Here is an 18407-nt window from a genome sequence, read left to right as displayed (position 1 = left end):
TGGTTTCAGTGATATGAATTTTTTTTTAAATTTGATTCAGTAGATAGTTTTTCCTCTGACCAATGTTTTAAAACAAAACCTCTCTAACGGTGAAATTTCAGTTAAGAACAAAGTGATTTAATGGTTTGTATTTGCTTATTTTGTTTCACATTTTGAAAGAAGTCATTTCTACCTACCCTGCCAGGCAAAACACAAGGAGCACACACTCTGAATACGCTTGTCCCCCACCTTTGCGTGTTCTCCAGTAGCTGCCTCATCCATCAAGTGTCTGTTGAACCAAGCCTCAACGTTAGGAAACTGTTCCCTCAAGTGGGAAATAAATTTCTAGAACTCAGAATTCTAAATAGTCCACTGCCTTGCAAAGTCTGCAGTGAAAATGTTATTTGGTCTCCTTGGATAATTTTGCATTGTTTGAGTACAGTAGAATGTGAATCTGGTTTTGATTCCACTTGCCACAAAGTCTTGGGCAATTTGTTTACCCCTCTGAGCTTTAGTTTCTTCATTTCAAAATTGGATTCAATAATAGTGCCTGCCTCCCAAGACTGATGTGAGGATCAGAAAAGATCATGTATGCACAGTTTCTGCCACATAGTAGGTACACAATAATAGTGCTTATGATAATGATGAGATTTTCTGCCAAAAGGAATAAATGAGCAATTTTCTGATCTGAACATGACATGTTATCTGGCTCATCAGAAATCTAATGATGCCTAGAATTAATAGCCACATTTGACGTTTACTCCAAGGTTGATGAGCTAAAGCTTTGAAAATTCTTCAGTTATTTGATTTCTCATAGACAACCGAGATCATTTCATCACCCCTACCACAAACAAAACTCCACTTTGGGGATCTAGTTTTGCTATTTCTGCAGACTTGATGAATAGGGAAGTTGCCCAGATCTCTTTGCCATATGTGTCATTCTTGCATTGATTCCTTGGTTCAGAGATGAGATTGGAAAAAGAAGTGGCAAAGAAACTCCAACTATTGCCCATTTGCCAGTACCTCTTTGACACTACGAGTCAAAAATGACTGAAGAAACTTCCAAGCATATACTCAAGATTGCCAGGCTGTATGAATATCCAGTTGATCTCACAGGATGCAGATTAACCAATGAATTAGTTACTTTATTGAGTAATGCCTTGGACAGAAGCTAGACAACAGCCTATCCCAAATTGCTCTGTTGCAGTAGGGTAAGTGAATGGTGTATTAGACCTCCAAGTAATAATACTAGCCTATTTACTGGTTCATATTCAATATATTAAATCATCCTTCTGGAAGCTAAGTTTATATTTATAAAGGACAAGAAGGACAGGTCAGAACTACAGTTCCATTGAAGTTGTGTCCCCACTGCCTACAACTGACTTCGAATAAATTCAATTCTCTCTTAAGATAGATAATACTACTCTGGTGAGTGCCTTAATTAAGTGAATTAGAACTCACTGGCATAAATACAAGATGGAATCTTAATATCAGTTAATGTAATATCATGAGAGCATTATTTTAACTAGTCTGAAAAACTGTTATGTGGGAGATCTGGCAGCTCTTAACATATTCTTGTTCTAGTTGTAATCTTTCACAGTCAGAAGATTTGGGTTAGTGGATTTGGAAACTAATTGGTTGATATGTGATCCTAAACTGATCCATAGATTGGTAAATTCAAGCCTCTTTCCCATGGCTAGGGGCGGGGTGGGGAGAGCACTGACTAAATACATTACTCACATAAGCATGATTTACTTCCTTGTAAGGTCTAAAGACTAAGTCCATTTAGAAAGTATAAGTCAGGAAATTCTTAAATGTGTAGACTAAATAATCAAAAGTTGAGGTCTTTCCTTTCTACTGATGTGATGTAACTAACTAACTGAGCTCATCCAAAAAAATAATTTGTGTAGCTTTTTCAATTGGTGCCAAAGATGAAGGGAGAAAATGCAAGATCATGGAGCAGGTTAGAAATGATAGTGCCACATGAAGATCTAATTAATTATTAAGGCTTCATCAGCTTCATAATGGAAAGGGGTCAGAATATATTGAAGCACAGGAGTTATGGAGGACACTTGGTGCCTTTTCAATAGTGGATACTCTGCCAATAGCCAGTGTTTGAATTTAACAGTAACCATGCACCTGAAACAAGGAAAAAGGAAGTACTAGTCCCAGTTCTGACACTAACCAGCTGTGCAAACTTAGAGAGGATACTTTCTTCTCTAGGAATAGTTTCCCAGTCTATCAAATAAGAAGTTGAACTAATTGATCTTTGAGGTCCCTTCCAGCTTTGAAATTCTATGAATCTACTTGCTGACACTATTTTTTAAAAAAAAAGCAACAAGGTATGAAAACTGTATATGGAGGGGTCTGTAAGTGAGATATTTGGGTAGATGATTAAGGATGAATATACTTTTCATCACCATTAAGCTTGACCTGCTTTTTCATTAATACATGCCAGAGCCTTTGCTAAGTGCTTTAGACATTATGCCAACACTGGTATGAATCACTGAGTTGTTCTCATTTATATGTTTATGCAAACTACTATTTCCCAGATCTATAATCAGAAGGCATATCTCATCTGCTATTGGCATCCCATGACTTACATGAAATAGTAAGGTTAGAAGGACCACAAAAATGATTTACAGTCTTAATCTGGGTGGGATCTTGAAGAAATCTAGACATACTGTATACTTCCTGGGTCCTTCTAAAATACACAGAAGTTGACATTTCTTTAACTCTGTAGCCGGTGTTTTAGAGCCATAAATGAGAAGATGAAGCTGTTTTCTCCACACCATTAAGGGGCTTTCAACTCAGTTTCTGTCTTTTAACCAGAATCTTTGCCAATAGATAAGAATGAATGGTGTGATCAGTTACCAAAATATTTACATTTGGCTTTAGAATTTGGGGTTGGGTTTTTGTTTGAAGAGGTATTCCTAAAGCTTGGGAATTTCATACTACAAGCCAAATATTGAGACGCTGCATCACAAAGGGAAGACATAGGAAGCACTGGGAGGTTTAGTTCACTCTTCCTTGTTCCTTCTGCACACAAAAGATCATCTTTTAGAATGATGTATACAACCAGTCCAGGAGGAACCCCTGCCTTTCCACCAGGCTTTTACCTTTTCTCACCACATCCACAAGGAGGTTTTGTGATAATTATCTATTGTTTCCAAGGGTCTTTGTTTCCAACTCTTGTGGGAAAATCTGTTCAATAAGTTGGAGTGAAAAACAAGAGAAACTGAGTTAATAACAAAAGAGTGAAAGTGAGTTATTCTGATGATCCATCTGTCTATAATGAAGAATTGACTAAATTTCCACGTTGTGGTATGTAAATGGGGTGAAAATTATTCATGTGTATATGTTAACAATCTTCTCCCTCTCCCAGTGCAGCAAGGAGAAGTTGAGGTTTATTTTCTCAGATTCTCAACATTACAATCTCTCTCTCCTATGTTTGACAAAACTAATTTTTGGCCTTTTGTGATACACAACCAAGAAGAGAAAGCAAGAATACATGAGAAGCAGAGGGAAAGGATTTAGGCTGCCTTCTAAGCCAATACACATAATGAAGTACTTGGAGAGAGGGAAATATTGAGAAAAGAGAGCTGTTCTGCCTGGAAGTCCTGGAAAAGTTGGAACTGTGGGGGACAAAGTAAGGAGATAGACAATGGAGACCTGTGGAATGTGATGCAAAAAAAAAACACAGGAGACAAAGGGGTATTTAATGAGTTGTTCTGAATCCCCTTCATGGTTTTTGATTAGTGTGAGAATTTGAATTATTTTGAAATTACTTTTGGTTGCTAGCCTATGTCTTTGACTAAGACCTACTCTAATACTGGACAATGAGAGTCCTTACTCTATCAATGCTTCATTAATTTCTCCAAACCATCTTTCCATGAGGTTGGATGCCTTGCCCTGTAGATGTGCAATAACACTTCATAACAAACCTGACCAACTGACTTTTCCCAGTTGCTAACCTCCAAAGCCCCGCCAGAGGCTTAGGCCCTGGTGAGATTCAGTCTGGTGGCAATAACACTATATCTCTCACCCTTGACATATGGTTCAGATATTGTAACTTTCTCTTACAGTGCTTTGACATGTATTTTCTCTTCTTCCATCCTCAGGGCATCTCTATTGGAGAGGTAGGACCAGGATGCATATCTCTAGTGTCCTATTCAAAGGTTGCTGCTTGGCAAAACTATGAGACATAAACGAAGACAGGATTCTATCTGGGGCCAGTGATGAGGCTTGACTACTCAGAGCTTCTGTGCAATAACGTTCTATTAAAGTATAAAAGAGATAGAGAAAGCTTCTGACATAGACATAGAGGGGGCTGAAAGAGTGCCCCCTTGCTAGTATTTAGCAAGAAGTTAATTAGCAAGCTGCTAATTAGAGAAAGGAAATGTCTCAAAACTCAGAGTGGCACCAGGCCCCTCACCCACAACATGCATTTTGAGATAGCATTGGCACAAGGTGAGTCATCCTGGGCCATAAAACAATTGACGTGAATCTTGAAGAAAGGCAGATTTCCAAGTAAATACATAGTTTCATAAACATAGATTAAGAGAACATTTCCATGAGTAGAACATACTGGTTTGTTGAGCCATTATCGCTCCTGAGTCTTAGGCTGAACCAACTTGAAGAAAAACAGTTTAAGGTAAATACATAGTTCATTAACATAGCTTAAGGAAAACAATTCCATAAGAAAAACACATTGGTTAGCTCAAGGTTTGAGGAAAGTTAAGCTCAGGTGGAAACAGGTGTCGTCATGATAACAGAATTGTAAAAGAAACCTCCTTTTAATTTTGTATAGAGAAGGAAAAAGAACGTCGTCTGACACTTGCAGTCTGTTTCCTCCTCTTCTGCCTCTTATCGTCTCACTTTGCCAGCAAGTAATTAGCAGGGAACATTTCATAAAAAGATGGGCACAATAAAGGACAGAAATGGTACGGACCTAACAGAAGCAGAAGATATTAAGAAGAGGTGGCAAGAATACACAGAAAAACTATACAAAGAAGATATTCATGACCCAGATAATCACGATGGTGTGATCACTCATCTAGAGCCAGACATCTTGGAATGTGAAGTCAAGTGGGCCTTAGGAAGCATCACTATGAACAAAGCTAGTGGAGGTGATGAAATTCCAGTTGAGCTATTTCAAATCCTGAAAGATGATGCTGTGCAAGTGCTGCACTCAATATGCCAGCAAATTTGGAACATTCAGCAGTGGCCACAGGACTGGAAAAGGTCAGTTTTCTTTCCAATCCCAAAGAAAGGCAAATGCCAAAGAATGCTCAAACTACCACACAATTGCACTCATCTCACACACTAGCAAAGTAATGCTCAAAATTCTCCAAGTCAGGCCTCAACAGTACGTGAACCATGAACTTCCAGATGTTCAAGCTGGATCTAGAAAAGGCACAGGAACCAGAGATCAAATTGCCAACATCCATTGGATCATCAAGAAAGCAAGAGAATTCGAGAAAAACATATACTTTTGCTTTATTGACTATGCCAAAGCCTTTGACTGTGTGCATCACAACAAACTGCAGAAACTTCTTAAAGACATAGGAATACCAGACCACCTGACCTGCCTCCTGAGAAATCTGTATGCAAGTCAAGAAGCAACAGATAGAACCAGACATGGAACAAAAGACTGGTTCGAAATCTGGAAAGGAGTATGTCAAGGCTGTATATAGTCACCCTGCTTATTTAACTTATATGCAGAGTACATCATGCAAAATGCCAGGCTGGATGAAGTACAAGCTGGATGAAGTACAAGCAAAATGCCAGGCTGGATCAAGATTACTGGGAGAAATATCAATAACCTCAGATACACAGAAGATACCACCCTTATGGCAGAAAGTGAAGAAGAACTAAAGAGCCTCTTGATGAAAGTGAAAGAGGAGAGTGAGAAAGTTGGCTTAAAACTCAACATTCAGAAAACTAAGATCATGGCATCTGGTCCCATCATTTAATAGCAAATAGATGGGAACAGTAAATAGATGGCAAATAAATGGAAAGAGTGATGGACTTTATTTTGGGGGGCTCCCAAATCACTGCAGGTGGTAACTGCAACCATAAAATTAAAAGACACTTGCTCTTTTGAAGAAAAGCTATGACCAACCTAGACATCATAGTAAAAAGCACAGACTGCTTTGCCGACAGAGGGAAAGCTATGGTTTTTACAGTAGTCATGTATGAATGTGAGAGTTGGACTATAAAGAAAGCTGAGCACCAAAGAATTGATGCTTTTGAATGTGGTGTTGGAGAAGATTCTTGAGAGTCCCTTGGACTGCAAGAAGATCAAACCAGTCAATCCTAAAGGAAATCAGTCCTGAATGTACATTGGAAGGACTGATGTTGAAGCTGAAACTCCAATACTTTGGTCACCTGGTGTGAAGAACTGACTCACTGGAAAAGACCCTGATGCTAGTCAAGATTGAAGGCAGGAGGAGAAGGGGACGACAGAGGATGAGATGGTTTGAAGGCATCACCAATTCAATGGACATGAGTTTGAGCAGGCTCTGGGAGTTGATGATGAACAGGGAAGCCTGGCATGCTACAGTCCATGGGGTCACAAACAGTTGGACATGACTGAGTGACTGAACTGAACTGAATTAGCAGAGGGGTCTCCCAGGTGGCCCTAGTGGTCAAGAACCTGATTGTCAATACAGGAGATGTAAGAGACACATATTTGAACCCTGGGTCAGGAAGACCATATGTGCACATTCATTTGTGCATGGAGGATGGCATGGCAACCTACTCCAGAGATTCTTGCCTGGAGAATCCCATGGACAGATGAGCCTGGCAGGCTATAGTCCATAGGGCTGCAAAGAGTCGGACACGACTGAAGTAATTTAGCACACACACAAGATTAGCAGAGACCACACATCCTTAGGCTCTTAATCAATTTTCCTTAAGCGACCTCTCAGAGAATTCAACAATGAATTGTCTGTGATCCAAAGGATCACTTGATACAGGATATACTTGAGAGCAGATAAGGGTCATGTTAACTATTCATTCTGATAGTTTCTCTGTACTGGGTCTCCATATTGAGGCAGATCAACAGAGAGCAACTTAAGTGTAATATCTTAGCTTTCTGAGAGAAAAAGAGTCTTACTGGCTTAAAATTTGACTTTTTACACACATTTCCTTTTTTAAGGGGAAGAAAATACTTTCATTTAAAGAGTATATCTGTATCTTTTGTAAAACCACACTGTCCATTATAATAAATACTACAAATTATACAAAGAATTGCATTTTAAATTCCTCCTAGAATTCAGTGGCAGGAAAAAATATCTGTCTAGGCAGATGAACTCACAGGCATCTTTTTTTTTTTTTAACTTGACAGAGAACCATGTAATTCAATTTTGTTGATTTCTTCCATTTTTACTTTACCAAAAAATTCAGAGTAAAATTAAGTGGTCAAAGACAGTAATTTATCATAATGCTGTCTGAACTTTCTAGTTATGTTTCCTATAAACTTTTATTCTGTTTTCAATTTGAATTAATCTGTTCTTATATGTTCTTAAAACTTGAAAACTGCCTAGGTCTATTTTAAGGAGGCATGTTAGGGAATCATAAACCCAAATACTCTCAGAGTGGGAAGAGATCTTAAAGATCATTTATAGCAACCCCCATACAATCCTAGAAACATTACCTACTTTCTCCCCATCACACAGTCATCCAGCCTCTATTTGAATACCCCTCATAACAGAGAACTATTTCTGATGCCCAAACATTCATTTTTAGACTGCTCTGATTTCCAGAAAATTCTTCATTGTGTTGACCTTATGTCTCTAGCTTTTGTCATTTGATGGCAGAAAGTGAAGAGGAACTAAAAAGTCTCTTGATGAAAGTGAAAGAGGAGAGTGAAAAAGTTGACTTAAAGCTCAACATTCAGAAAATGAAGATCATGGCATCTGGTCCCATCACTTCATGGGAAATGGATGGGGAAAGAGTGGAAACAGTGTCAGACTTTATTTTTGGGGGCTCCAAAATCACTGCAGATGGTGACTGCAGCCATGAAATTAAAAGACACTTGCTCCTTGGAAGAAAAGCTATGACCAACTTAGCATATTGAAAAGCAGAGACATTACTTTGCCAACAAAGGTCCGTCTAGTCAAGGCTATGGTTTTTCCAGTGGTCATGTATGGATGTGAGAGTTGGACTGTGAAGAAAACTGAGTGCCGAAGAATTGATGCTTTTGAACTGTGGTCTTTGAGAAGACTCTTGAGAGTCCCTTGGACTTCAAGAAGATCCAACCAGTCCATTCTGAAGGAGATCAGCCCTGGGATTTCTTTGGAGGGAATGATGCTAAAGCTGAAACTCCAGTACTTTGGCCACCTCATGCGAAAAGTTGACTCATTGGAAAAGACTCTGATGCTGGGAGGGATTGGGGGCAGGAGGAGAAGGGGACGACAGAGGATGAGATGGCTGGATGGCATCACTGACTCGATAGATGTGAGTCTGAGTGAACTCCGGGAGTTGGTGATGGACAGGGAGGCCTGGCGTGCTGTGTTTCATGGGGTCGCAAAGAGTCAGACATGACTGAGCGACTGAAGTGAACTGAACAGATTCTATCTCCTGAGACCTCATAAAGCAAAGTGAAGCTTTGCTTTCCATTGTATCCTTTCACATATATCAAGAGAGCTATCATGACCCCCATTTAGTTCTTTAGTCTTCTTGGCCAAGTATTATAATTCTTAAAACTGGCCCTTCTCAGTGCCTTAAGAGAAAACTGTTGTAAACAATAATTAGATTATTAGATTTCAATTCATGAATGGGAAGAAACATTTTTGCTATCAAAGGTCAGTGGCCATCAAGAAAAAAATGTTAACCAACAATGGCATAATAAAAATGTGACTTAATTTATCTCTTGGAAATTTTATGAAGGGAATATGAAAACACTACTACTTTTTAAATGAAAAGCAAGGCATTTAACCTCAACTTTAACACAACAAATACAAAATACATTTTGCTTTTTTATAATGGTTAATTAAATTATACATATATGTATTTATATAGAGATACAGAGAAGGGTGGTAGGAGACAAAAAGGTGGATGGGAATACCAGAAAAACATTAAGTAAAAAAGAAAAAGAGATGAAAATGCATAGAGGGAAGGTACACAGAGAGGCATAGAAACATTCATTTATTCATTAAACAAATATTTATTGAGTGCCTTTTATATATGTCAAGCACTGTGCAGAGTACAAAGATGAATAGAACATGGTTCCTGTCATCAAGAAGCTTGTAACATTTATTTTTTTCTCTTGAGATCAAGTAGAGACAATAAGTATACAAATAGCTATAAAACAAGTTAATATTATATAGCCATTAAAGAAGTATAGGTAAAATTATTACAGGAATTGAGAAATAGGGGCATATCACTATTGGGAACAAGGAAGGCTTTTAGGAGGAAGTGTGGTGGTAGAAGGCCAGAGGAAATTTCAGGTAGAGGAAAAATTATTAATAAAGTCAAGGAATCAGGAAAGGTCAGGGGAAAGAGCAAGCAATAGGTTTGGGCTAGAGCATAAACTGTAGAAGGAAGTTAACGGAAATTATAAGATCTAAACTTTAATCCCAGAAAAGTGCACTGAAATTTAGATGGAGATATACACAGAGAGGGAAAAAATTTACTTCTCTAGCGTAACATGACCATCATATGACACCGTTTTGGAATACTGTCACAACAAACCATTAGTTTTGCACTTTATAGACATAAATAAAGATATTTCTTGTTAACGTTTGTCCTTTGGGGTCAGCGACCAAGTCAACTCAAATCTGACCAATGAGACAGATTCTGCAGACTCACAACCATCCCAGTGAATTTAATCTGACCCTAGATTGCTCCTGGACCAAAGGATACCAAAAAGAACAAGCAGGTCTTGCTTCTTAATCACACCAAATATGTCCCAGTTAAGTTAATATACTGCCATTTATAAAGAATCTACCTCCATCAGCTAGTTCCCTATTGGATTCCAAGCAATTGCTCAGGGTAATTGCTTTTCCTTTGATCTCTCGGTCCAGAAAATCATGATCATGAGAAATTTACCTGGGACTACTGCCCATGATGGGGTCAATCTCCCTGAAGCAGCTGGAGCCAGTAAGTGCAGGGTCAAAGTCCCTCCCTGGCCAGTCTATTCTCACAACGCAGATTTCACAACTCTGGAGGAGAAAGGTGGTGTCAATAGCGAGGTGAGGTGAAGTCGCTCAGTCGTGTCAGACTCTTTTGCAACCCTGTGGACTGTAACCTACTAGGCTTCTCCGTCCATGGGATTCTCCAGGCAAGAATACTGGAGTGGATTGCCATTTCCTCCTCCAGGGGATCTTCCCGACCCAGGGATCAAACCCGGTTCTCCCGCACTGGAGGCAGACGCTTTAACCTCTGAGCCACCGACAGTAGTAGTCAGAATTGGATCTTATCTCGCTTTGAAGTTTGCAGGCTTGGTTCTCCTCTGACTTCCCTCATTATATACTGCAGCTCTTAGTTGGATGATGGGCACAGTGAAAATGTCCCTAAGATGTCCTCTGAAGTCATGCTTCTTCTCAGGTATTTCTGAGACTTTAATTCTATAAATAGAACTAAGACCATATGCTATCAACTACAAAAAAATCCATGAGGCTGGACAGAATTGGAGGTTTGTTTTCTATCCACTCAGACCAAATCAACTTAGGAACCTGTATGGCTCTGGATGAGATCCTATCTGTGTGATACAGGTGATTTAGTGACCAAGGAATCTGCTATTTTCTCTGTCTGGACTTTAATGTCAATACAGTCAACTAGCTCAAAAACACCTCAAACCAAAGTATTACTACCAAGCTTATGCCCATTTATACAGTTAAGGGTCTTATCCCAGGAATTCTAAGAGGTGTTCCTAAGGGTCAGGGCTTGTCCTTGATAACTCAGATCTTTTTTTGACTTTGTAAGAATAGCCCCTCTTTTCCTAACTAGATGGAGAATTTAGGAAGATGGCTTCTCCTCTCTGGACCCTAATATACTCTTCCACATTTCAACAGGGCTGATGGTCTCCCAGGCCCTCCAGCTCTATAACTCTATGTGCACATTCATTTGTTTGGAATTAGGTCACCTTTGAAAAATCTTTAGTGGCATCTAATTTGCAGTGAGCCAAAGTCAGAATATAGATTAGTGGTCACCTCTGCTCTCAGTGCCTCTTTGAAAGAGATTCACTATTGCTTGGCCAGTAGCAAATCCAAACTGGAAAAGAGGTAAGATAGCAGGGTTTTTACAAACCACTCCAGAGAAACCCAAACAACTCACAAATAACAGATCTATGTTTTTAAAAGTTACCTTGTATCTATGTCTGTGATCTACCTATCAATCATCTTGACCTGAGAAGATGACATGGACCAGAGAAAGGGTAAGAGAGAATCATATTGCAGATTCCATTATTTTAATGGGCTAGAAATAACCAGCCAGGTGGGAAATGTGCTTGGTTAGGTCAGCCAGCTTTGGCTATAGAGGAGGCTAAAGTAAAAAGACAAATCCATTGTGGCCTTTTGTATAATTAATGCTTACTGAGTTTTCAAGTTGCTTGATGTCACATAGATGTGACCGCCCAGTGTACGAAGTATTACCATTTGGCTGTTTGCCACCTCCCACTCCTTGCAAGTAGATTCCACTTGGATTAAGGACAAGAATGTGATGAGATGAGTAGCCAGGTAATAAAATCGTTTATACTAAGACATTGTAGGCAGAATGGGAGTCCTTGGAACAACACTTTTTGGTTGAGAAGCTTTGTGTAGTAAACCGAGTTACAGATAGGGTAGATAGCCATCTGCTATCTCCTCCTGCTTAGCTGCTGCTGCTGCTAAATCATTTCAGTCGTGTCCGACTCTGTGCGACCCCATAGACGGCAGCCCACCAGGCTCCCCTGTCCCTGGGATTCTCCAGGCAAGAACACTGGAGTGGGTTGCCATTTCCTTCTCCAATGCATGAAAGTGAAAAGTGAAAGTGAAGTCGCTCAGTTGTGTCTGTCTCTTAGCGACCCCATGGACTGCAGCCTAGCAGGCTCTTCCGTCCATGGGATTTTTGAGGCAAGAGTACTGGAGTGGGGTGCCATTGCCTTCTCCGCCTGCTTAGCTACACCAAGTGAAATAAGAAACAAGTGGATCACTGAAAGCTGCCCACAATCTAAACAGATTCACTTCTACTGTCGAAAATAAGAGTAACACTGCCAGCAATAAAAGTATAATGGACTAATTTGAGAATCAGACTGACTTCAGGTATTCTTTGGATGGACGAATGTTATAATAACATGTAACTATGAAGTGAGCCCACACAAGAATGATAAAATAGAATAAAGGATCTAAAGGGATTTTGAATAATTTTAATTTCCTTTGTGCCTTTCTGTGTTTTCTAAATTTTCTACAATGAACACGTATTGCTGTTGAGATCAGTAAGGAAAAGAAAAAAACCTGAATGGATTTAAGTAATCCCCCTGGGATGACCATTTTGTTACATTACATTTGTAGAGTACAGTAAAACCTCAAGTAAGCAGAGCCCAACTTGTAGTTCATCAGCATTTGGCTTTCTTTTTCAAATAATCCATCTTGAGAAGAAGCAAATCACAAGAAAACAAGCAGATATAGGAGATGTGATAAAAAACTAATTTAAATATCTATTTTAAAACCTTGTCTAAATTGTTTTCCAAGTTGTTTTGTACAAATGAATATAGGTTACTTAGAAAAACATCATTTTGAAAAAATCATTTTGGTCCCTCTTAACCACTAACTCAACCTCCTGTGTTATTAGCAACAGACGAATCGAGAAATAATTGGTTGTCTACAAGAATCAGGCTATATTCCACTAAATAAATCAAATGGTACCTGAAAGTAGAATGTTTTTCTTTTCCATGAATAATTAAAAACACGAAGGCAAATTGAAGAAAGCTTAGTTTGGGTCAAGGCAGAAGGCTTTAATGAAAAAGAATCCAAGAAAGGAGGGAGTGATTTTAGATAGAGGTTCATGATAGAATCAAGCAAAGGAAGATGTGATCACGACCAAGACAGGACTAGCAGGCTAGACAAGGTAGGCTTGGCTGGTATGCTGGACTACAGGAATACCAAGGAGGGAACTAGAGGGTAGGTAGGATTAGATCCAGAGCTAGCAATCACACTCTTAATCTTATGGCTTACTAAACACCATGGCTGGTCAGTCCTCACTTTACATGTTCAGCCCAGGGACTAGATAGTTCCTAGGGTTAAAGCACTAGACCATGTCTAGGAGAATCCTCATCCATAGTGCCTACAGGTGCAGCCTCATTGCTCCTCCCTTGCCCCCCCAATCTTTCCATATTCATAGAAGAGGGCAGTGCCACCTCCTCTAGAAGTCAAGTCATGTATTGAGTTGATACTTTTCTCTGAAACTTCCCTCAGGCTCTGCCTCTTTCTAGAAGCCTTAAAAGTTCAGCTTTGGACTGACACTTCTCACCGGTAGAGGATGATATGTCATGTCTCCTCCTCCTCTGCCATGTCTAGAAAAGAGGATTAGAAACTCAGTTCAAGGAGATTGAAAGGCAGCTTGAGCCTTTTCTGCATCCTCTTGAAGAGCTTTAGCATAGTAAATAGACCACCCCGAGGCTGGGAGAAGTGAGCTTCTGTGAAGAGAGAAATAGTCCAAGGGTGCTTTGACTGAAGACTAAGGGAAAACTGCTGGGAAGAGCTTTTGACTCTAACCTCAGATTCAGGGTGAGTTGATAATGGAAAAATTAAATATTAGTGAGAAAGGTATCAAATTATACCTTAGGCATTTCTTTCTTTAAAAAGGCTTGTTCTAAAAGAATTAACTGCTTTACTAGCTGATATGTTTGGGTTCAGCTGTTTTAATAAAGAGATTATTTTTTATAATAAAAGAGAGGAAAAGCTTGCTTAACTATTTTAAACATGCCTGTGACTTAAGCCTTATTGCTTCAATCCATGTGACTGTGGCAAGCCACTGCCAACAACCCCTTGAAAGTAGACTCTGGAAAACTAAAAGCAGAAAGTAAAAACAAATGTTCAGAGGGATTTATTTTAAGGGCAGGGTGGGCAGGAAAAGGAAAGGAAAGTACCACACTTTAAGGGGATTGCTCAAGTCAGTCTATGACTTCTATATCTTTTACCCTGATAGTGTCTCTTACATCTCTCTGCTCTGTCAATGTTCAGAATGTGACCATGAGACCCAGTGAGCTACTCATCTAGCAAGGACAATTCAATTATGTTACCTAAATTCTCCTTACTTAGACAAGAAAAGAGACCATGACAGTTTTGGAAAGATTTTGAGTAATAAGGGATCAGAAAACAAAGGAACTTCTTTTTAGCCCTCAGATATCCAAACAACACAATTAACCAGACCCTTCTCCCCACTCCTCCTGCCTATGCATTCCAGCCAACTGAGGTCACAGTGCACTGGGATTCAGATGTATGTATGTTTGCTGGAAGATTTTTTTTCCTGGCACTAATCTCATAGTATCTGAGTTATAAATTATGCTCATTAAATACTTTCTAGAGATTCAAATGAAATGAAAAAGAAAACAAAGTGCCTCCTACTTTTTTCTGTGAAAATAGAGTCCTTCTTATCTTAGTCCAAGTAGGGCCTGCTATTTTGGAATGATTAAACTTGGAGGTGGTTCTCTGCCCTTCTTTAGGGTTCATATTCATTGTATACATTCACATGGCCTTTTGGGAATAGATGTATAGTGAGCAAAGCTTATTAATGTTATTTCCCAGGGGCCCCCTTTCAGTAGAATTAGGCTTGAGTAACCCTAGAGATTGGTCATCCTCAGAGGTAACATCGTTCACTAATTTCTTGCCCAGACAGGTCAATTTGTTGAACTGGAGCAAGCTTTTCCATTGCCTCACCAAGAGAAGATTCCAATCATGGAGCCCTTCACTCCTGGGTGGGAGAAAGAGGAAACAGTAAGTATACCTTCCCCATCCTAGGCCTTTCATAGGATTTCAATATGAATGATTCCAACCCTGCAATACCATGCTACTCCACCAGCAGCTTGCAAATTGCTGAACTTGTCTGGATCATTGAACAAATAAACATCATTACATTTGTCAGGATTTCATAATTACAGTTGCATAATGTTGCTACTAACAAGGTTTTTTTTAATCAATTTTAACACAAAAGAGGAGGCATATTAATATATAGGTAATTCTTAATTAACTAATGAGATGTGTCCTAAACATTTAAAAGTCAATGATTTGGATTTGGAATGCCTTGCTGCATGGAAGCTGTTACATATGTGGTGGTCAGGTTTCTAGGCCAGTCCACAAAGGCTGATTTAACCCACATGAAGCAGAGTTGTATTAGCTCTCTGGCGGAGGTCCTAGGTCTTGAGAGCAGAAGGAAAAGCATGCTTTCTTCCCACTCTTTGGGTCCAAGGAAAACCCAAAGCATAAGTTTCGAAAGTAGGGGAATCTAAACAGACTTTCCCACCCTCATACTTGTTTTCACCCTTCTTCTGTCTCCTAGGGATTCACTGCTTTTGTCTCGTCCCAAGGCCTCCACTGTGATCCTTCATTCTTCAAAACTGCCATCTTCTTCATTTCTCCTAGTCCACATGAAAATGAAAGTTCCCAGTCCTCCTGAGCATGAGACTCAGTTCAACTTCATTATAATATTAGATGAATTGCCCCTTCCTCTCCAAAAGGTATATCTATGGTTTATCTGGGCTTCCCTGGTGGCTCAAATGATAAAGAATCTGCCAGCAATGCAGGAGACCCGGGTTTGATCCCTGGGTTAGGAAGATTCCCTGGAGGAGGGACTAACTCCCCACTCCAGTATTCTTGCCTGGAGAATCCCATGGACAGAGCAGCCTGGCAGGCTGCAGTCCATGGCGTTGCAAAGAGTTGGACAAGAATGAGCAACACTTAACTAATGGTATATCTAAGAGGAGGCTTGTCAATCCCACATTAACCACAGTTGATGAAATTTAAGGGAAAGTAAACAGATAAAGTAATAACCTCGAGGAAGTTTTAGGAAATGGTAGATATTGGAGGACAAGAGGAAAGAGCTATAGTAGAGAGCAGGGCACAGACTGAAAGGCAAGTCCTGTAGTCAGTTCACCAAAGTTATACCCCCTTTCTCAGGATCTTTCTTCCCTCTCTGTCTGACACCACAGTGCTCTCTAAAGGTTTTCAAGTTTCTCCTCAATGGCTCCCATGGTCTTGCAGGTCTTTAATAAGTTGGGGCTAACTCACTAAGGGTCAACCTGAAAAGTCAGAAAAAGTTGGAAACATTCTGGAATAGGGGGTGTTACTGGGTGACAGCAACATAGAATATTTAAAGAGAGGTAAGTGAAATGTCTGGGAAATCTTGGATTTAGGTCAAGCGTTCTAAAATTTATTGGGGGTGCTCTTTTTGAGGATTTTTGAGATTTGCACAACCTGCCAAGGCCATTGTGGTCAATTAACATGCTAATTAAAGCCCAAGTGCTAATGAGTGTGTGCCTGCTCAGTCACTAAGTCGTGTCCAACTCTTTGCAACCCTGTGGACTGTAGCCCACCAGGCTCCTCTGTCCATGGGATTCTCCAGGCAAGAATACTGGAGTGGGTAGCCATACCCTTCTCCAGGGGATCTTCCCAACCCAGGGATCGAACTCGTATCTCCTGCATTGCAGGCAGATTCTTTACCACTGAGCCACCCGGGAAGCCCATGCTAATGAGGCCAGTGGTCAAATTCACTTTTGAGCCAATTGGCTTCAATCTGTCCCACAGACTCACAGCCCACAGCATCTTCCCCTCTAGCAAGGCGACCCAGATGAGTGAGTGTAAATGGCCTCAGTCACACCCAGCTGCAATGCTGGGAAAGCACTACCCAGCACACAGCCAATGACGGTAAGCCTGCTGCAGTGTTTTCTGCTGCCAACTCCAACACAGTCTTAGGAATGCATAGGTTCTTGTACAGTACCTCCAATGCCCATGCCACCCTACCAAAGGGAAAACCCTTCAAGAGCTTCCAAAACCCTTTCTGCTGTGAGAGAGTCAGAGAGACAAAGACCAGTTGCTTATCTGCTTGTACTGGTCAACAGAAAAGAACAGAGCCCAGGCCCAGGTAGCAGGGTGGCAGAGGGTGGTGCGGGCTGCAGGGCAGCCATGTGCTCAGTACAGAAGATTTCTGAAGCATAAATGTTATAACTCAGAGAGGGTACCTGTGATCATCACAGAAATGAGGATACCTTGGCTTTCTTAGGAGAAAAGCAGTTATGATAGCGGACAAAGTCAACAGAGGCCACTGGGAATGGAGGAAGTATACGGCCTTTGGTCATTGTGTAGCAGCTCGAACTGTGATTATTCTGGAACATGTTAAAAAGACAAGGAAACAGGAGTGTGTGGAGACACCATAACATTTACTTTAGAATCTTGTGATTTCCAATCTATGTGGAGGAAGCGATGGTCTGAGGGTCAGTGTCTCCATGAAAGAAGGAATAAGAAAGCAAGATAAGAGAAGAGACACTGACAGGAGCCCAATAAGGCACTGGCGTCCTCTGAGAGAGATACATGGGGGAGAATCCTTGATAACTGGTCTGTTGTTTTTGCTTGGGAATGATACCCTTCTTGTCAGGGAGGAGAGATGAAGGAAATTGTCCTGAATTCAAGCCAGGCAGTTAAGAAGTTGCCAGTCTTATTTTGGTTGGTAAGACCAACCTCAGAAGCAATTGGGCAGGGCTGCCAGAGGAAAGGACATAAGCATCTTGTCGTGTGGCTTAGATAGAAGAGGATCTCTAAAGGCCTAAGGTGGCTCACCATGTGGCCCAGGTGCTGGACAGTGAAAGAGATGGGTGCACCTGCCTGAGAACTGGATAACAAGGCCAGCCTTGTTAACATTCAAACACGTTATCAGTGCAGGAGGCAAGGATCTCTCTCAGGCTGGGGCAGCCAACCTCCCTCTGAGGCAGCTCGCTCTGCAACAGGCCTCCTCACAAGGTTTTTGCACAACTCAGGGAAGCTTGGAATTTCGCCAGCTCCATCACACTCTGCCCACAGAGTGTAGGCTGACACTGGCACCCATGCCAAAGGGAGCCCCAGCTTTGAAAGTCTGGCCAGCTCCTGAGCTCTGTTTCCCTGATGGCCATTACCTTATGGCTTGTTTCTCACCAGCTGCTTTTCTGCTTTTCTTCTTTGGAAGGCTGCAATCTCTACTGGTTGAAGGCCATGGCCCACTTGCCTGTGGGGCAGGAGCAACACAAAAATAGTTAGCGAAGAGTATGTGGCAGAGAGGGGCATGGGAAGATGCTAATTATGTGTGATCTCCACTTACCCATCTTTGCCCACTGGTGGGGGCACAGGAAGGGGCTTCGTGAAGCCCTTTTTCCCAACCAGCCAGAAGGTCTCTTCTGTGCCTTTGCCCTTATTAGAGAAAAGATGGAAAATCTTAAAGGTACTATAACCAATTTTTCTAAAGAAGTCTTTCTGGTC

At 40.7% G+C, this 18407-nt stretch overlaps 1 protein-coding gene across 1 annotated transcript in view; it reads right to left on the bottom strand.

Moving 5' to 3' along the window:
- GUCY2F (guanylate cyclase 2F, retinal) overlaps nucleotides 1-18407 on the bottom strand; it is a 138217-nt gene that overhangs the window by 22037 nt on the left and 97773 nt on the right. Inside the window, exons 17-18 of the mRNA XM_027963150.3 lie at nucleotides 18250-18338; nucleotides 18068-18156 (exon numbers count right to left, since the gene is read on the bottom strand). Of these exons, the coding sequence (XP_027818951.1) occupies nucleotides 18069-18156; nucleotides 18250-18338 (177 nt within the window). The 3' untranslated portion in view covers nucleotide 18068. The remainder of the gene's footprint in view (nucleotides 1-18067; nucleotides 18157-18249; nucleotides 18339-18407) is intronic.

This window comes from Ovis aries, chromosome X, assembly GCF_016772045.2.
Source record: "Ovis aries strain OAR_USU_Benz2616 breed Rambouillet chromosome X, ARS-UI_Ramb_v3.0, whole genome shotgun sequence".
Classification (NCBI taxonomy): Eukaryota; Metazoa; Chordata; class Mammalia; order Artiodactyla; family Bovidae; genus Ovis; species Ovis aries.
Note: the sequence above shows the minus strand (reverse complement) of the source record. Positions and strands in the feature narration are given on the sequence as shown.